The following is an 18,703-nucleotide window of genomic DNA, read 5'->3' as shown; positions in this document are numbered from 1 at the left end:
GTCCCGCCCCTTTGTGGTCACGTGAGGCGCTCGCGCGTCACCTGACCCGCTTGACAGCCCGCTGCTGGCGCAGAGTCAGCTGATCTTGGAATCAAGCTGTCCACCCGGCGATCGGGGTTCTCCGATCTCGCCTCCCCCGCCGCAGCCATGTCGTTCTTCCCGGAGCTTTACTTCAATGTCGACAATGGCTACTTGGAGGGACTGGTGCGCGGCCTGAAGGCCGGAGTACTCAGCCAGGCGGACTACCTCAATCTGGTGCAGTGCGAGACGCTGGAGGGTGAGCCGCGGGGCCGGGAGCTTGGGCCTTGAAAGGCTGGCAAGGAGACTGGCCCGGGCCTGAGGGTTCCGAGATCTGGGCGGGGAAGCCGGAGGCGGGGGTTCTCGAAGGGCCTGAGAGGCCTTGCTGGGAATCCAGCGGCCGATGGCGGGCGCCCAGGAAGGGAATCTCCCTCCAGATGCGGCTCCGCACGGGCCCAGACATAACCAAGGCTTTGAGAACCGCGGTGGTTGGCGTCTGCTGGGGCCTCCGCTTCCCCCTTAAGCCTGCCGTGTAGTTTGAAAAAGAGGGTTTCTCGAGAGTGGTTGATCGGTGGTGCGAGAAGTGCCCATACAAAACTCTTTACCCTGACGTAGTCCAAGAAAGGCCCCGTGGCAACGCTTAGAGAAGCTAAGCGGAGAAGCCCCCGCTTCCACCTAACATAACCAAGGCTTTTGGGATCACTGTGTCTTAGCCTTGGCCGGCGTGGTGAGCCTTCCTGGGGAATTGCTTAGCCAACCTAGTGAGAGTTTGCTCCCATCGCCAAACCCCTGGCTGAGCAGAGTCTCCTGAAGGCAGTAATTTGGAGAGCAAGAGGTGGCCCTCCAACTTTGGAAATTCCTACACTTGTATTTGGCTAATAAATCCCACCTCCTCAGCGAGAAGGTTGCCTGTTGGAACAGGATTTTTTTTTTTTTTTGGAAACACAAGAATGATAAGAAGCTTAGTTCCCCTTTCTTCAGCTCCAAAGTGGGATTGACTCCCTAAGGCAGAGCTGCAACAGAGTTACTGAATTAGAGATGTCGCTGAGCCCCCATTTCCCCTGGTGATAGTGAAGGGCATTGTGGTTGGGATGTAAGTTCCCATTTCTGACCCTCAGGAGATACCCTTGAGCAGAAGTCCTGCTGGCTCCATGGATGGCGGCTGGAGGGAAGGACCACTTGCCCTCTGGAGAAAAATTTCTCATCAAAAACTGATTGAGGTTAAAAGAGGATTCCATTTTTATTTATTTATTTAAAAAATATTTTATTTATTTATTTGACAGACAGAGATCACAAGTAGGCAGAGAGGCAGGCAGAGAGAGAGAGGAGGAAGCAGGCTCCCTGCTGAGCAGAGAGCCCAATGTGGGGCTCCATCCCAGGACCCTGGGATCATGACCTGAGCCGAAGGCAGAGGCTTTAACCCACTGAGCCACCCAGGTGCCCCAAGGATTCAATTTTTAAAAATCAGCTGTTTATCTTGTAAATTGAACCAGTAAAGGGAAAATAGATACTTTAAAATTTTTAAACTTATTGAAGTTAAAATGCAATAATTCTGGGTTTTAACATAAACGTCTGAGGAAAGCTATTTGTCTGCCTTATAAGAGTGCAAATGGGAAGGAGAGGAGAGCATCTTAGGGTACCGTATTGTGGGAGCCTGCCAGCAATCTGACTATCGTCACTGGGAAAAGGAGGAAAAACAGAGGAAGGCTGCCTAGGGCAGGACCTGGCACACAGTTGGTATTTAATATGAGTTTTGTGGACTGACTGGGACTGGAGATCTTTCTTTGCTTAAATCTGAAGGTGAACACAGTTGATGGCCAACTGGCATTTGGTAAACTTGTTTCTTTTCTAGGTTTTCCTCACTCATGCTGCAGCCTGTCCTTCCTCTTCCTGTAGAGCTTTTGGGGTTCCCATCTTCCCAGCAACCCCTCCACCATTATCCTCCATAGATGTGTTAGGCCATTCCTCCTGCAGCCCTGCTCAGCACATGGCCTGCCTTGTGGCACCCTATCTAGGCCTTTAGGGTCACATTCAAGGATTCCCTTGCTCTTCCACACATACTCCTTTCCCTCACACAAGCCATCCCCCTCAACTCTTGGTGCCCACAGTGTGGTGGACCCTGGGGTTGGAAAAATAGGAGTTTGAATCCCAGCCCTGCCAATTACCGGGTTACCTTAGATGAGTTATTCAACACTTCTTGGCCTTGGGTTCTTCATCTGGTATAGTATCATCACCTATTTCATAAGGTTGTGAGATGTCAGCAAGCTTTTACCTTTAAACACTTAGCCCAGCAATAAACAAAGAATATGTGCTAGATAAATGTTAGCTCTTACTTTCACTACATTGCACTTGCCATTCCTTCTGTATCCATCTCTTCCCCACAAAGCCCAGTGATTCCCACCCTTCAAGGCCCAGGCCCAGTAGCATCCCATCTTAGAGCCCCCATGGTGATCATGGTAGGCTAGAATGTTGTCCCCTCCACCAATTACAGCTCCTGTGGCTGTCTGTGCTATTTTCCTAGAAGTTTCTTGGCATAGAGTTTGGGATTTGGGGGACCTTGTATGCTGGAGATAGCCAAGACTACTATCTTTTTTTATTTTTTATTTTTTTTTAAGATTTTATATATTTATTTGACAGAGAGAAATCACAAGTAGATGGATAGAGAAATCACAAGTAGAGAGAGAGAGAGGGAAGCAGGCTCCCTACTATCTTTTTTTAAAGATTTTATTTATTTATTTGACAGACAGGGCCGGGCATAACCAGAAGCAGGAGGAGTGACCAGAAACCCCATTATCCTCTACAGAAAGGCCTTCTCTGTTTCTAAGGGTGATACCAGAGGCCTTTGGTGCTGTTTTGTTGTTGTTGTTTTGCCTCTGTGTGTCCTGAAGTGACAAGATTTCCAAAGAAGATGTTTCAGGTGTTGGACAGTTCCCAGAAGGCACAGGATACTGGGCAGAGGATCCTGTTCTTCAAGGAAGGGCAGATGCAGACCTTCCACCACACCCTTGGGCTTTCTTCCTGGAATCCCACTCGAGAAAGGCATCTGCTACTCACCTCTTCTTCTAGAACTCAGTCTTTGAGGACCTTCAGAGTTCATATATTCTCTGTTGTCCATCTTGCTTCATTGCTTCATTTTCTATGCTCAGAGGTAGGAGAAAAAACCTGGAGAGGTTAATTGAAGGGACAGAGTTGGGTGGTCATGAGAGCACTTTTTAACTCTGAGCGTTTCTGGATATGTAGAGTACCTTCTGGGGGCTGAGTCTTGTGCTGGAAATTGTGGGGAAGATGAAGTGGGTGAGAGATACACTAAGAGAAATCCTACAGTATTACTTTGAATGTTTTGATTCATCCAGTATATATTTAGGAAGCACCCGTTTTCTGCCAGGCACTGTGATAGGGGCTGAGGTATTTTGTTGAATGATGTTCTCTTGACCCTCATAATCCTGTGGTGGAGGTCGGTGTGGGCAGGGGGAAGACGTTAAGAGATCAGTGTAGCATAGAAGTTACAAATGTAGGCTTACTACTTCTTGGCACTGCCATGTAACCTCTGTCCAGAGTTTTATTGTCTGTAAAGTGGTAATCATAATGGCATGTACTTCATGGGCTGGTTATGAAGGTTAAACAAGATAATTCATATAAAGCATTTAGCTCTTACAACTGAGCCAGCCAAGGTTACTGTTATTTTTTTTTTAAGATTTTATTTATTTATTTGACAGAGATCACAAGTAGGCAGAGAGGCAGGCAGAGAGAGAGAGATAGGAGGAAGCAGGCTGTCTGCTGAGCAGAGAGCCCGATGTGGGGCTCGATCCCAGGACCCTGAGATCATGACCTGAGCCGAAGGCAGAGGCTTAACCCACTGAGCCACCCAGGTGCCCCATTACTGTTATTTTCAAGTGGACTAAATATATAATTGCAGACTGAGGGGTGATAGTGGAAAACTTGATGGGCTGGAGCACCGCCTTCCACAGAGGCTTGCCATAAGTGGGGTTCTCGGATGTATTTCAGGCATTAGGAGCATATGTATGCTACTTTGATGTTCAGATGTTTGTTTGCTCATTACAGAAACATTGCCTAAAGGCCTACTGTGTGCCAGCTCCTGGGCTTTATAGGTGAGCCAAGCAGCTATTTCAGGCATTACCATAGTTCTGAGCCTCAACTCTCAGCTTTGACCCAGGGATCAGCCCAAGAACATTGCTAGTAATTTGTCTGGCTGGATGTGGAGCATTCAGGTGTGAGTGAGGCTCCAGCTCTGCCCTCCAGAATTTTCCCCTTCCTCTTTCCTCTTTAAAACTATTTTTTAAAGATTTTATTTGTTTATTTGACAGAGATCACAAGTATGCAGAGAGGCAGGCAGAGAGAGAGAGAGAGAGAGAAGCAGGCCCCCCGCTGAGCAGAGAGCCCGATGTGGGACTCGATCCCAGGACCCCGAGATCATGACCCAAGCCAAAGGCAGAGGCCCAACACACTGAGCCACCCAGGCATCCCTAAAATTATTTTAAACGGATGTTGTCAAATATATACAAATTAGAAGGAATAGTATCACGAGTCTCTAATAATCATTTAACTATAACAATGATCAATTCTTGTCATTACGACAATTATCACTAAATAGCTTTTAGTTTCACTAAATAGCTCCACTTACCCTCCCAACTTCCCAACTTCTAAATTATTTTGAAGTAAATCCCACACAACGCATCATTTCAGCCACCTGGGTGGCTCAGTTGGTTAAGCAGCTGCTTTCGGCTCAGGTCACGATCCCAGGGCCCTGGGTTCAAGTCCAACATCAGGCTCCTTGCTCACAGGGAGCCTGCTTCTCTCTCTGCCTCTGCCTGCTACTCTGCCTGCTTGTGCTCTCTCTCTCTCTGAGAAATAAATAAAAAATCTTAAAAAAACGTCATGACTAATTTAAAAAATTTTTTTACATTAAAAAAAATAACTGCAATGCTGTTATTCCTCCTTTAAAAGAAACAATAATTAAAAAATAAATAAATAAAAGAAACAATAATTTGTTAAAGTCATCAACTATCCATTTAGTGTTCAGATTTCTCACATCACCTCAAATTTTTAAAATTTTAAAAATATTATTTGTTTCAATCAGGATCCAGATATGATCTATACATTTTAGCTGGTTAATGCTGTCTCGGGTCTTTTATGGATTTTTAAAAAGATTTTATTTATTGGGGCGCCTGGGTGGCTTAATGGGTTAAAGCCTCTGCCTTCAGCTCAGGTCATGATCCCAGGATCCTGGGATGGAGCTCTGCATCAGGCTCTCTGCTTGGCAGGGAGCCTGCTTCCTCCTCTCTCTCTCTCTGCCTGCCTCTCTGTCTACTTGTGATCTCTATCTGTAAAATAAAATAAATAAAATCTTAAAAAAATGATTTTATTGATTTAATTTGACAGAGAGATAGAGAGCACAAGTAGGCAGAGCAGCAGAGCAGCAGGCAGAGGAAGAGAAAGAAGCAGGCTCTCCACCGAGCAGGTAGCCAGATGTGGGACTTGATCCCAGGATCCTGGGATCATGACCCGAGGCGAAGGCAGCCACTTAACTGACTGAGCCACCCAGGCGCCCCTCGGGTCTTTTAATAGATAGGTTCTTTGTCTCTCTTACTTTTCCTTTCACTTATTGAAGAATCTGGGTCATTTGATTTATGGGTTTTCCCCACCATCTCAATTTTGCTTATACCCTTGCTGTATAGTTAGATACATACCTCTGTCCTGTGTTTTTCCTATAAATTGGTAGTTAGATGTAGGGGCTTGATTAGAGTCTAGTTTAGCTTTTTTGGAAAAAAGAATATTTAATAGGTGATTTTGTACTTCCATCGGGAAGCACATAATATCTAGTTGTTTCTCTTTTTATGACATAAAAATCATCAACATTTATCGCCTAGAATTATGATTTCAGTAGGTGTTGCAAAAAAAAATGCTAATTCCTTGTTTCCTTCTTTGATTGCTAGCTTGAATATTTCTATCCAAGGAGACTTCCACTAATCAATTGCTTTGTTACCCTGAAATACGGTCTATATTAGTGAGGTAGGATTAAATGCTTGATTCTTTCCTATATTTCTTAATTTTCAAAATAATGAGTTGGTTCTCCAGCATCCTTCAGAGGACAAAGGAGGTTTGTTCTTTTTCTTTTTCTTGGTATAGTATCATGAGGCACATATGGATTTTGATATATTTTTGTCTTTAAATCTTTTTATTAAAGTTCAAACTATCCCTTGGCCAGTGGGAGCTTATTCAATAGGCTGTTGAGTCTTTTTGACACAATCCTGTAGCCTTTGAGAGCTTTCCTTACTTCAGAGATAACGATATCTTCTAATCTTATCTTATACATTTCCTGACCCAGACCTAGAGTCCTCATTTCTCTTAGGAGACCTCGTTCTTTTTATTAGAAAAATGATACTTAGACATCATAATAAGTCTAAGGCGTTCTCATTGCTAATGGGTTGGGGCTACTGGGTTGGTCATTGTTTCCAGGATTTTTCTATAGATTAGCTCTCTTCTTACTCAGAAACACAGAAAATGGAGAAAAGCATATGGCTAGCTGGATTATTCAGCCACAATTCAGCTGATGCTCATTTCCTAATTTGTAATGGAGCCTCTATCCGACAATTGGACCAGTCAGGACATCCCTTTCCTGTTGTAAAGAAATATAATTAACATTCAGGACCGGATGAGCCAGCAAATTAAATGCTTGGGGATCATGGTTGGAGGGCTCACATGTATGGTATGCTGGCTGTCTTCCAGAACTTTCTATCCCTCTCTGTTCTGAGTTGCTTGTGTTCTTTTCATTGCAACATTTCCTTCTGCATTTCAACATTTTTTTCCATAAGAGACTGTCTCTTAAGGGAAGAAGAAAGCAAGATTCCAGGCTGGGTTCGGCCAGTCATCAGTCACATGAAACTGCGGGTGCAGAGGTGGATGGTGTCCTCCAGGAGCCGCAAGTCATTCATCACTAACTGTGGTGTGGCAAGGAGTGTGGCTGGAGTGTTACAGATCAGGTCTGGAGGGATTGCAAAAGCCAGAGAGGAAGTGCTTTGTCCTGAGTGAGGGGATGGGTGAGGGAAACAATTGAACTTGTGCTTTAGAGTGCACGCGCAGTGGCAAAAGGAGATCGGAAGTGGGGGCCGCACCAGAAGGGGGAAGAACAACTTGCCGGGTTTTATAAGGAATGCGGGTCAGAGGTGATGTCTGCTTGCCTTTGGCATGGGCAAGGGTCATCGTGGGGGAATCTTAGGAAGAGGAAGCGATAGGACTTGAGAGATTGCATAAGGCGCTGAGGAAGCCCATGTCCTCACCGCTGGTATAGGCAACTGTGTCAGTGGCAGAGTGAAATGATAGTGGAATGCAGAAGAGAAGGTTGGAGAAAGGAGAAAAATGGGATCGAGGAAGCTGTGAGCCATTTGAATAGCGATGTAGAGGCGATTTTTTTTTTTAAGATTTTATTTATTTTTTTTGACAGATAGAGATCACAAGTAGGCAGAGATGCAGGCAGAGAGAGAGGAGGAAGCAGGCTCCCTGCCAAGCAGAGAGCCTGATGCGGGGCTCAATCTCACGACCCTGGGATCATGACCTGAGCTGAAGGTAGAGGCTTTAACCCACTGAGCCACCCAGGCGCCCCTAGAGGCAATTTTTTTTTTAAAGATTTTATTTATTTATTTGACAGAGAGAGATTACAAGTAGACAGAGAGGCAGGCAGAGAGAGAGGAGGAAGCAGGCTCCCTGCTGAGCAGAGAGCCCGATGCGGGACTCGATCCCAGGACCCTGAGATCATGACCTGAGCCGAAGGCAGCGGCTTAACCCACTGAGCCACCCAGGCGCCCCCCCCAGAGGCGATTTTTGATGCTCAGGTGAGTCTGAGCTTGGGAGACCACTTTGGGAATCAGGGTAGAAATGCGGCTGCTGCCTCTAAGAGGGCATTGAGTCAGGAAGAACAGAAGCCCAAGATGAGATCCTCCCCCAGGAGAGGCTCCAGTTAAGCCAGGGTTCCTGCCGGAAAGGTGAAAGACACCCCCTGAAAGGTGGGCAGCCCCAGCAGAGAACCTGAAAAAGAAGGGGTGATGAATGCCAAATGTGGCCAAGAGATTGAAATAAAGTCAGACAGCTTTTCACTTGGATTTCCCATTCAGAGGTCACAGTGACCCTAATAAGAAGAGAAGAGAGTTGGAACTAAAAGGTGAGAGCAGTGCATGGAGTGTATGGGCAGAGATGACCTACAGATGGAACAGAGCTCACTGGGGAACTAATCCCGGCTCAGCCACCTACTGGCTTTGTGACCTTGAGCAAATTGTTTGTCCTCAGCTGTACAGTCAGAAATGTTAATAGCATCTCTTCGAGATGTATATGGAGTATAAGGACAGGGCCCCGTACCAAGTGCACAGTCAGGGCAGCCAGATGCTGTCACCATGGTCAGTCCCTCCTATCACTCCTGAAAGACAGGCGCCACATTGGGCCTTGAATGGGTAATGAAAACATGGCACATAGGTTTTGCCTAGGGGCAAGTGTGCCTGTCTAATGGGCAGACAACATTGAAAGTATAGTAGGCACAAGGTAAATTTCAGGGGGATGGAAGCAGGTGGGGCAAAAGTGTACAGGGTTTCTCTTTGGGGTTCTGAAGTCAATGGTGGTGCTGATCACACAATTTTGTGGCTATACTGAGACCCACTGAATTGTACACTTTAAATGGGAAAGTTGTATGGCATATGAATTCTATCTCAGTAAAGCTCTTACCGTAAGTCAGCCAGGCTGAGGAGGTGGGAAGAAGGAATGGCGTTAGCGTCTTGGAAACATGGAACTTCGTAGAGTGTCTGAGGAGCTTCAGGAACTGGGAAGAGAGAACAGAACACGTGTCAATGTGTGCAGGAGCTGAGTGTGGGCAGGTCCATCAGGCTTGTTCATGAAAGATTTTGAGTGCCTTGGACACAGCTCAGGAGGGATGAATTTTATGATTAAAAAAAAAAAAAAAAAGACGGGAATGGAGAGATTCTTAGGGTTAGGTTGTGGCCAGTGTGTGGGAAATGTCTAAGAGTTTCTGTATATAGTCTTGCCTGGAAATATTTCCTGTATTGCATTTTGTTGGTCACAGGCGGCTCTGTTGATTTGGTGAAGTTAGAGGGCCATGGCTTGGACAGAAAGACGAGCTTAGCTCAGTGCAGAATTCCTCAGAGTCGGCTGTATTCTGAAAGAAGAGATAACACAGACCTGAGAGTCCACTGGCCAGAAGCAAGAGAGAGAAGAGCTTGGGGGCATTGGGAGAAGGGTGTGCAGAGGTAATAACCTGGAGAAGTTTGCATCATGAATCCAAGAGAACAAAGACCTTGATTCTGAGCTCTGAGAGCCTGGCCCCAGACACACCTGCAGTTTCCTCCTTGGTGTTTCAGGATCCATGTTGGCCTGGCTGCCCTGGGCAATGGTGTCACTGAGTGACGAAAACCCTGGTACCCAGTGATGGATGAGGGGGCAGGGGTCATTGGTGGTGACCATGGCCACCCCATACCTTGATTGTTCCTCTCCAACTTGCTGCTGCTCCCCAAGAGGCGGAGGCTCCAGAGTGGAGGAGGAGGCTTGAGAGGGGCAGGAGAGAGGTCTTGCTGTCGCGAGCCAGCTTGGACTTGGTCCCTTAGTAGATAGGGTTGGGGGGGGGGGGTTGTGAAGGGAACAGGGGTGGAAGGAGGACGCAGTCAGAAACTTGGTCTGAGGGCGCCTGGGTGGCTCAGTGGGTTAAGCTGCTGCCTTCAGCTCAGGTCAGGATCTCAGGGTCCTGGGATCGAGTCCCGCATCCGGCTCTCTGCTCAGCAGGGAGCCTGCTTCCCTCTCTCTCTCTCTCTCTGCCTGCCTCTCCATCTACTTGTGATTTCTCTCTGTCAAATAAATAAATTAAATCTTTAAAAAAAAAAAAAAAGAAACTTGGTCTGAGGCTCTGGAGGCTGGATTTAGGCAGAGCCATGGTGGAGGCGGGCGGCTCTTCCGGCTCTCCACGTGAGAACACATGGCCAAATCGGGGCAGAAGTACCATGAGGGGAGATGAAGGACTGGGATCAGGCACCAGCTGAGGGGGTGAGACCCACAAGGTTGGGCCAATTTTTATTCGGTGTGGGGATGAGAGGGGTTAGCAATCAGGCTTCTGACTTCATGAATGAAAGGATGGGTGCTGGGAGGACTTCTGAGATGAGGAGCAGCGGAAGAGGAGACAGTTTGGGGGTATGAATGGGTTGACAGAAGAGGTGTTCTGGCTCCAATGTGCTGAGTCGGGGTGTCTGAGGGAGGCTGCAGAGCCTCCTCTGTGGGCCCAGAGCTCAGGGGAAGTAGCACTGAAGATACCAGTCTGGAAGTCATCAGCAGGCTGACTGGTTGGCAGCGTGTCAGCCCACACTCGACTGTTTGTAAGCTCGCAGCCAGGCCAAGTCTCCCTTAGAAGCCCAGTCCTGCCAGGAGGACAGGCCAAGACAGACCAAGACACAAGCGTGGTCTGACGAGGACAGCTGGCACGGAGCCTGCTTTGGCAAGTGGTGCAGGGAGAGCAATCAGCCAGGGACTCCCCACTGATCCCTTCCTTGAGTTCTCCTGCATGACTGGGCATGGGGGTGGTTTGGTTTCATTTTGACTATACGTATATATAATTTTTAATTCCAAAAAGGAAGGTTGGTGGAAGGGTGACTCAGTATGGACCTTTTGGGGGACACCTTGTTAAAACCTTGCATGTGTATATACACCGTGTCCTCGTAGCCCCGCTTAGAGGACTGTGTCCTTCTAGATTAGCACAAGATGGCTTATATGGAGATGTTCCCATCAGCCTTGTTCATAACCACAGCCCGTTAGAATCAATAGAATATTCATCAACAGGGGCAGGTTAAATAAACCATGGTCTGTCTTTACCGTGGAGCACTCTGCAAGTGTTCCAAAGCATGAAGTTCTATAAGGACTGATTTAAAAGTATATTGTTGATATGTTCCCATTTTAGAAGAATATTCTTTGTACCTGAAAAGGTGTTTGGAAGCACAGACACCACGTGGTCTAGAATAGCAGCCTCTGGAGGAAGGAATTGAAGAGTTTGGAGGAGGGGAATATGTGCCTTTTTTATTTTATGTACTCTTTGGATTTATTGCAGTAAACAAATAGTTTATAATTTTAGACATCTGATAAAGATATGTAAAATAAGGGAAATTAGAACATATAGATATGCAGAGAAGCTATTTACACCCAACGGGCCATCCCGGATGAGACCTCTGCTGGTGACCCTGGACAGGTGCCTTCCAGATGCGGGGGCCGGTCTGATTCTTCAAGTCCCTTCTCTTGACACCTGAAGACTCAGAGCCCAGGGGATACTTGAGGGCCCAGGCCGGGGCTGGACACCTCTGGCTGGTGACCAGGCCAGAACCTCAGGGCCGCTGTCCAGGTGTAGCTCACCTGCTCACCTCTCACCTGCCTTCTTTCTCTTTTCTTCTTCACCTCCCCTCCAGCCCTTCTTGCTTTTCCTTTCTGATTACATCTTGTGCTGGTATATACTTTAGCATAGGACGTGATAGCCCCTGTTTCACAAGCCCTGCCCCAGAGGTCATGTCAGAACTTGCTCTGCTGGGTGATAACACACTTTTTCTTGGATTTTACTCAGTGATTTCTTGGGCTTGGTTCCTGCGGTGGAACCCGTGTCTGTACCCAAGCCTAGGTAGGGCCTTTTGCAATGGCCTTGGCATAGGCAAATGGGAGCCACCGAGGACCCTCGAAGAGAGACTTTCTGGATGGCCAGGATTTCTGGATGGTAGAGAAGGAAAGGCGCCAACATCCTAAATATGTTGTAGGGAAGCCCTCTGGAATGTGTTGATCTCCCTTTCCTGCTTTCTTAGTGACATACACTGAGCACAGGAGAGCTTGTCCCATTATCAGGGCAGGTTGACTTCGCATGGAAGGAACTATGAAGTTCCTGAGGGCCCAAGTCCGCTTGGGATGGTTTGGGCTCCTGGCCCCCTGTCAGACTGCCCACTCGCCCACCCTCCACAGCCAGGGTGCCTGCTACAGCACCCCACACCCTTGTTCTAACTCGTAGTTGTTCTTGGGCTTTGGGCTCAGCAGTCCGACAACACTGCAACTTGTTAGAGGGTCTGCTTCCAGAACAAATAGGTGTGAGGACATGAAGCAGTGACCTCTCCTGTAAATTACCTGTGCCTGCTCAGAGTCAGGAGCCTCGGGGTCCTCCTAGGTCACCAGGACCTTCGTTGAGTTCCGGTTGGGGGTGGGGGACATCAGGCAGATGTCTCAGGCAGATGGCTTCCTTTCTGGCTAGCTGTGTGAGGCTAAGCATGTGATTTCATACTTCGGAGCTTGTTTGCCCTCCTGAGAAATGAAATCATTTGCAGGCTGTGAAGATTCAGCAACACAGTGCCTAGCAAGAGTGAAGGCTCAGTAGATATTCATATGACTAGATGATCATGACTCAGTATTGGTCCTGGCAGAGTACTAGGCTTTGGTGTACAGGGGAGGAAAAGCTAAGGCCCTGATCCTGGAGGGCTGTGCTATGTCATAGATTATTCCTTTTCTGGGTTATTAAGCACCTGCTTTTTGAAAACTTTTTTTTTTAAAGATTTTATTTATTTATTTGAGAGAGAGTGAGTGAGAGAGAGCATGAGAGAAGAGAAGGTCAGAGGGAGAAGCAGACTCCCCAAGGAGCCGGGAACCCGATGCCGGACTCGATCCTGCAAGTCAGGGATCATGACCTGAGCTGAAGGCACTCGCTCAACCAACTGAGCCACCCAGGCACCCTGAAAACTTTTGATTTAATTTTTTTTTTTTTTTTTAAGTAGGCTCCACGCCCAGCATGGAACCCAACATGGGGCTTGAACTCACGACCCAGAGATCAAGACCTGGGCTGAGATCAAGAGTCAGATGTTTGGAGCACCTGGATGGCTCAGTGGGTTAAAGTCTCTGCCTTCGGCTCAGGTCATGATCTCAGGGTCCTTGGATCGAGCTCCCCCCACCACCCCCCAATTGGGCTCTCTGCTTAGCAGGGAGCCTGCTTCCCTTCCTCTCTCTCTGCCTGCCTCTCTGCCTACTTGTGATCTCTGTCTGTCAAATAAATAAACAAACAAACAAAAATCTAAAAAAAAAAAGAGTCTGATGCTTAACAGGCTGAGCCACCCAGCTGCCCCTAAAGATTTTTTTAAAAAAGATTTTATTTAGGGGTGACTGGGTGGCCTCAGTTGGTTAAGCAGCTGCTTTCAGTTCAGGTCCTGATCCCAGGGCCCTTGCACATGCTCTCTCTCTCTCCCTCTCTGTCAAAAAAAAATAAGTAAAATCTTTTTAAAAAGCTTAAAGATTTTATTTGTAAGAGAGAATGTGTGTGTGCACGCACAAGCATGCGGGGTGGGGATGGGAGGAGGGGCAGAGAGAGAGGGAGACACAGGCTCCCCGCTGAGCCGGGAGCCCATCTTGGGGCTCACTCCCAGGACCCTGGAATCATGACATGAGCCATAACCTCAGCCACCCAGGCATCCGTCCCTAAAGGTTTGATTTTTAAGTAATCACTGCACCCGGTATGGGACTCAAACTCACAACCTGCAGATCAGGAATTGAGTGTGCTACTGACTGAGCCAGCCGGTAAGGCAGCGCCTGCTTTTTTTAGATCTGGCATTAGGCAGTAGAGGCGGGTGGGGGTGGGGTGGAAAGCTGGATGAAGGGATTTGGAGACTTGGGAGAGTTTGGCTGGCTGAGCTGGGAAACAAGAGTGTAGGGGACTGAGGATCCCCAGGCTTCCTCTGCACGCTCTCCAGTCTTGCTACTTAGAAGGTCCTGTCTTCAGTGATGCAAGACAGACCAGTCCCTTGTGACCGGAGTCAGGCCCACCTTGTCTCCATTCTGGCTTTCCCAGACTCATGTCTATCTCGGGCCTATTCCTTGTTCTTTATGACACATTCCTGTGCGGCTTTGCCGGTGCCTGCAGCCTCCTTCCCCAGGGATCGCTGCCTGGGGGCGGGGGTGGGGGTGGGGTGGGGGGGTGGATAGGAACCAGAAGTCTGATTAGATTGGAGGGATGTGTTGAGAGGTAGAAGAGTGGATCCCCTCGCCCTTTACAAAGCCATCCTCCCTGTGACCACAAGGGGGTGTGCCACGACCGCTCGGCTGCCAGAGAGCAGGGGAGGCATGTGTGGCTGAGCTAGTGAGTCAGCCAGGCTGCCTCTCCTTCTCTGCACAGCATCTGCTTGTGGCCACTGTCTCTTGGGACTCCGTCCTGGGCCCTACCTCCCTCACCCAAGCCCCAGTTGGCCTTCTCAGATTAAGTAGGACTCCAGGCTCAGTGTCTCCTGCCTGTCCATCTCTTCCTGTCCTCACCTCCCTGTGCCCCAGCTTCCTGGGTTGGGAAGGAGAAGGCCGGGGCCGTTCTCTGAGGCTCTCCACCTTCGTGCTGAGTGCTCCCTGCTCCTGCCTTCCCCCTCGGGCTGTCCTCTTTTCCCGCTATCTGGGTCCTCATTTCCCCCTACCTGGGCCGTGCGGGTGGCTCTGTGTTGGAGCAGTGGCTGCAGCACAGTGTACGAGCCGTGAACCTGGGGTCTGAGGGGCTCCAGGCAGGACGTTGAGGCTGCCGAGGGGTCAGGGCCCTGCTTCCCAGGTTCCCAGAGGTACCACTGTTCCCCTCGTGGTGCCCACTCGTGTTCTGCAACCCTGGTCCCTCCAGGAGAGGGAAAATTCATCCTCGGACAGACTTCTTTTCTCCCAGTCTCCTTCAGTACTCTCGGGGACACATACAGGTGCACGTGGGTAGGGTGACTCTGGCAAAGGTCCAAAGTAGGCACCCCAAACTCTGCAGGCACTGCAGGTCCACACAGTCCTGCTGGAAAGGGGTTGCTAGCAGGTGACTGACAATCTTCTCTTCCACTCTGCACCCCAATTTGGGGGACCTTTCCGTTGACCTTCCCTCATCTAACACTTAAACTTAGAAGCTTTTTTTTTTCTTTTCTAATCTGTTCTGCACTGGCCTTCCTCCTGTTTTAGAGGCCGGAAGATCAAGACTCTGAAGGGCCACTTAGTAGGTGTGGCTGCTTTTCTGTAGCCTGACATGCGCTCTGCCTGTCTGCATCCAGCACCCTGTAGCTTGAGGGCCTGGACTGGGGCTGCCCCCCCAGGAACTTGAGTGGTCCCGAGGAGCGGCGGGCAGATTGTGGCAGGGAAGAAAGGTGTGTGGAGGAACAGCCCTGACTGGGTGCTGGACACTGCTTTCCTGGCCAACTCTGGCCTGGCCCTGGGCACTTGCCCAGACCTTGTCTCTCCTTGGCTACTCAGGCGGCAGTTTTTTCAGGCTTTAACCTCAGCTTGAGGCTTTGCAAGTGGCTGGTGGATGGGACTTTCCCCTCTGAGGAATTATCTTGGTGTCCTCACTGTTGCAACTCAGCCTTTCTTGCCTTCCCTTGATCTGCTGGCTGCTCAGAGGCTCCACAACCGGGGCCTCCCCTGCACCTGTTGTCCGTTCTGCCGAGGCTGCTCCATGGGTACCCAGGCCTCTAGACTCACCCTGATCCCTGGAATGGCCCTTAGGGGCTGAGTTGTGGAGAGGTAGTATGACTGAGGCCTGACTAGGGTAGAGAACATCAGAGCCAGCCAGACTCCTGGAGGTAGCTTTATCCAACCCTCTTATTTTACCTGGGAGATTGGGTCCAGGTGAGGGTCAAGGGCTTGCTTACAATCTCCTGACACCTGTGTCGGCTCCTCCTATCCAGTCAGCTTACAGTCTTTGCTTGTTTCCTTCTTATCCCTGCATATGTTCACTGAAGGATGCCTGAACTATGCTTCTGTGTGCCTGGCCCCCGATTCAGGGAGTGGGGGGTCAGGTGAAAGAGACCTTGCTTTGGGGGCCCCTCACCGTTCCCCCAGGCCTTGCCACATGGTATCCGGCTTAGAGATTAAAGGGTTGGGAGTGGAGGAATACAGAAGAGCTGCACCACATGCACATGACCTAGCACACAGAGCCCTAAGCAGCCGGGGCGTGGCTAGTAGCTCACCCATCCTCCCCACCCACTTAACCTCTGTAGGCTCCAAGGCAGATACCATGGGGCAAGACATGGGGGAAGTGAGGGTCCTGGGATAATACCCTTCAGGCCTGGCTCAGTCTCCATGTCTCACTGTCACCTGTTTTCTCCATTGGCTTCCATCACTGGGATCTAGCCTCTGCTGTGAGGCTCCCTGAGTGGGTGACCACCTATCCCAGGGCCTGGCCCAAGTCCACAGAACTTCTCATGCTCAGTCGGGCATGTTACTGCTTCCCCTATAAGCGTCTTGCCAGGCCCTTGAGCAGGCTGCGTAAAGGGGTCTGAGGGTACTACTATATAGGATCAGCCTGGATGCTTACTGCTTCTGCCACTTCCTGCCTGGCCCGAGCCTCTGGGCTCTGCTGGTCATGGGTATGGGATGCATCAACTCTGCTTCTGGCCTGGGCTGCTCAGTCCAGTTTCTAGAAGCTGCAGTAAATGAGGCTTTGTGTTAAAAGCAGCATGGACATAACCCCAAATGAGACTTGATCCAGCCATAGGGCCCAATTCTAAGCAAAATGAGTGTTTGCATAGCTTTGGCTCGAGGTCTTGTGGAGCTGGCAGCGTGCTCCAGCCAGGATCAGGCCTGACCTGGCTTCATCTCACCATGAACAGTCGCTGCAGGGGGTCCTAAAACTACCTTTTCCTCATCCAGGTGAGCTCCAGCTTTCCCTCTTGTCCTTCCTCCAGAGGTCTCTGCGTGTAGAATAGAAGCCCAGCATCGAGGGCTGGCGGGATGGCTGGCGGGATGGCTCGGCCTTGCAGGCGGGTGGGCCCGACAAGCAAACATGGGCGTGGGCCGGCATCTGAGCAGGCCGACCGCCACAGCTGGCCCTGTCGGGGCTGCCTGGCACCCGGCTCTGTCGGCCCCCTGGACCTCTCTCACTCGCACCCAGGCAAACTTCACAGCTTTGGTGAAATGAAAAGCTCTTTCGTGCAGCCCCACATCCACTCCCACCTGCGGGTTCTGTAACTGTGGTGGCAAAAAAGACCTGGCTCAAGGTCAAAGTGCAGGGCAGCAGCTGAGGCGTGGCCCCCGCCTCCGAGGGCGAGGCCGGGCGGCTTGGTTCTCAGGTTGGGCTGTAGCAGGGAAACACAGGGAAGCTGCCTTCTAAGCCCGGTGTCTCCTGGGCCGGGCCATCCCATGGAGCCTTAGGGCCTGGGTGGGGATGTTCTGGTGAGGGGATATCCAGGCGGATCTCCGCTCAGTCAGAGGAGAGTTTCTTGGAACTTGCCCTGGGTGCAGCAGTAACCAGTTCTGCCCCTCCCTTTGGCACAGGGGACTGTCGCCTGCCTGGCACCTTTCTGACTCTCGGATAGGTTGACTTCCTCATGGGATATGAGGGATGCTTTCATTCTCCCAGCTGCAGGAACGAGGTGTTCCTGAGAGCAGGAGGGCAATTAAATGTGTGTCTGCCACCACCTGCCACTTGTCTCAGAGCAGAGAGAAGGGGAGTAAACCTGGGCTGGACACCCTGTTGCCTCCAGGACGTCGAGAGTGACACTCCCATTTGATCCCTGTATCTGGTATGCTGGCAAATAGTGCTGTGGGCCCCCGTGCCAGCCAGACCTCCTCTGTGGATCAGTCCCAACCCCCGCTGCAAATGCCTCACCTCACTGAAAGGCCTCCAGCATGAAACAAAATGCTGGTTCAGGGACCAAGGAAGGAGAACTCTCTGTCCTTTCCCTGCAGGCGCTCTGCCGCACGCCGGCTGAAACCCAGTAACTTGAATGTGGCCATGCCAGCAGCGGACTCCAGGTTCTTCCCGAGACTGCTGGCCCGCCAGCCTGGGGGCTTCCCACGGAGCAGGAGCTGCCCTTGGCCGCACCACCTCCTGCCTGCCGCCTGGGCCCCCAGGACAGCAGCTCAGGGTGTGGTGGGTGGTGCAGGCTTGGGTCCTAGGCTCTGTCCGTGTCCGCGGGGCTGCCCAAAGCTCTGTAGTATCTTGCCGGTAGGTGAAGCGGGACATAGGCTTGGCAACAGGAGGCTCAGATATTGAGCCTAGGAGATAGCAGACTGTGTTTGCATGTGTGCAGACTGCTGCACAAGGCCCCCCATGACTTTTACAGTGAGGAGAAGGACATGCCAGATGGAAAGGGTTGGGACAGACCATGGGGAAGAAGGGTAGGGGCACCCTTCAGAGTACCAAGTAGGGCTGCCTGAGGACTAGGCTAGGGTCAAGAACGCATCCCAGCTGACTGGCGCTGAGGGGCTTGGTTAAGAAGCTCCGGGTGGGATCCTCTCTGCCCAGAGAGATGGACTGTGGTGTACTATGCTCAGTTCTAGCACTGCCTCTGCTCAATGTCTGTCACCGGTGCCCTGGAAGGCTGGCACCACACAGCCTTTCTCCCGGTGACCAGCCAGGAGCCTGGGTGTAGAGGGATCCATGGGCACAAGCTGCTCAGAGTCAAGCTGTGAGGTAGGATTTGGAGCCTGCTCACTGTGACTCCAAAGCTCAGGTTCTCACTGCCCTGCCCCACTCAGATACCTAAGGAACAATGTCCAAAACCAGTGATCTGGCAAAATTGGGCAGTAGAGTAGGGCAGGGGGAGGGGCTGAGGCACGCTCCAGCTGATGGATGATAGGTTGATCTGTGTTGGCCAGGGCAGGAGACCAGGGGCATCTCAGTTGGAGGGGTGGGCAGTGAGGAGGTTCTAGAAGGGGGTCGGCA

At 50.2% G+C, this 18,703-nt stretch overlaps 1 protein-coding gene across 1 annotated transcript in view; it reads left to right on the top strand.

Annotated features, from left to right (window-relative positions):
• The first annotated feature begins 53 nt into the window (after positions 1 to 53).
• The window catches only part of ATP6V0D1 (ATPase H+ transporting V0 subunit d1), a 40,038-nt gene continuing 21,388 nt past the window's right edge, over positions 54 to 18,703 (top strand). Inside the window, exon 1 of the mRNA XM_059381767.1 lies at positions 54 to 277. Within this exon, the coding sequence (XP_059237750.1) occupies positions 148 to 277 (130 nt within the window). The 5' untranslated portion in view covers positions 54 to 147. The remainder of the gene's footprint in view (positions 278 to 18,703) is intronic.

Source organism: Mustela nigripes, chromosome 17, assembly GCF_022355385.1.
Source record: "Mustela nigripes isolate SB6536 chromosome 17, MUSNIG.SB6536, whole genome shotgun sequence".
NCBI lineage: Eukaryota > Metazoa > Chordata > Mammalia > Carnivora > Mustelidae > Mustela > Mustela nigripes.
This window is presented reverse-complemented; position numbering and strand designations above follow the sequence as displayed.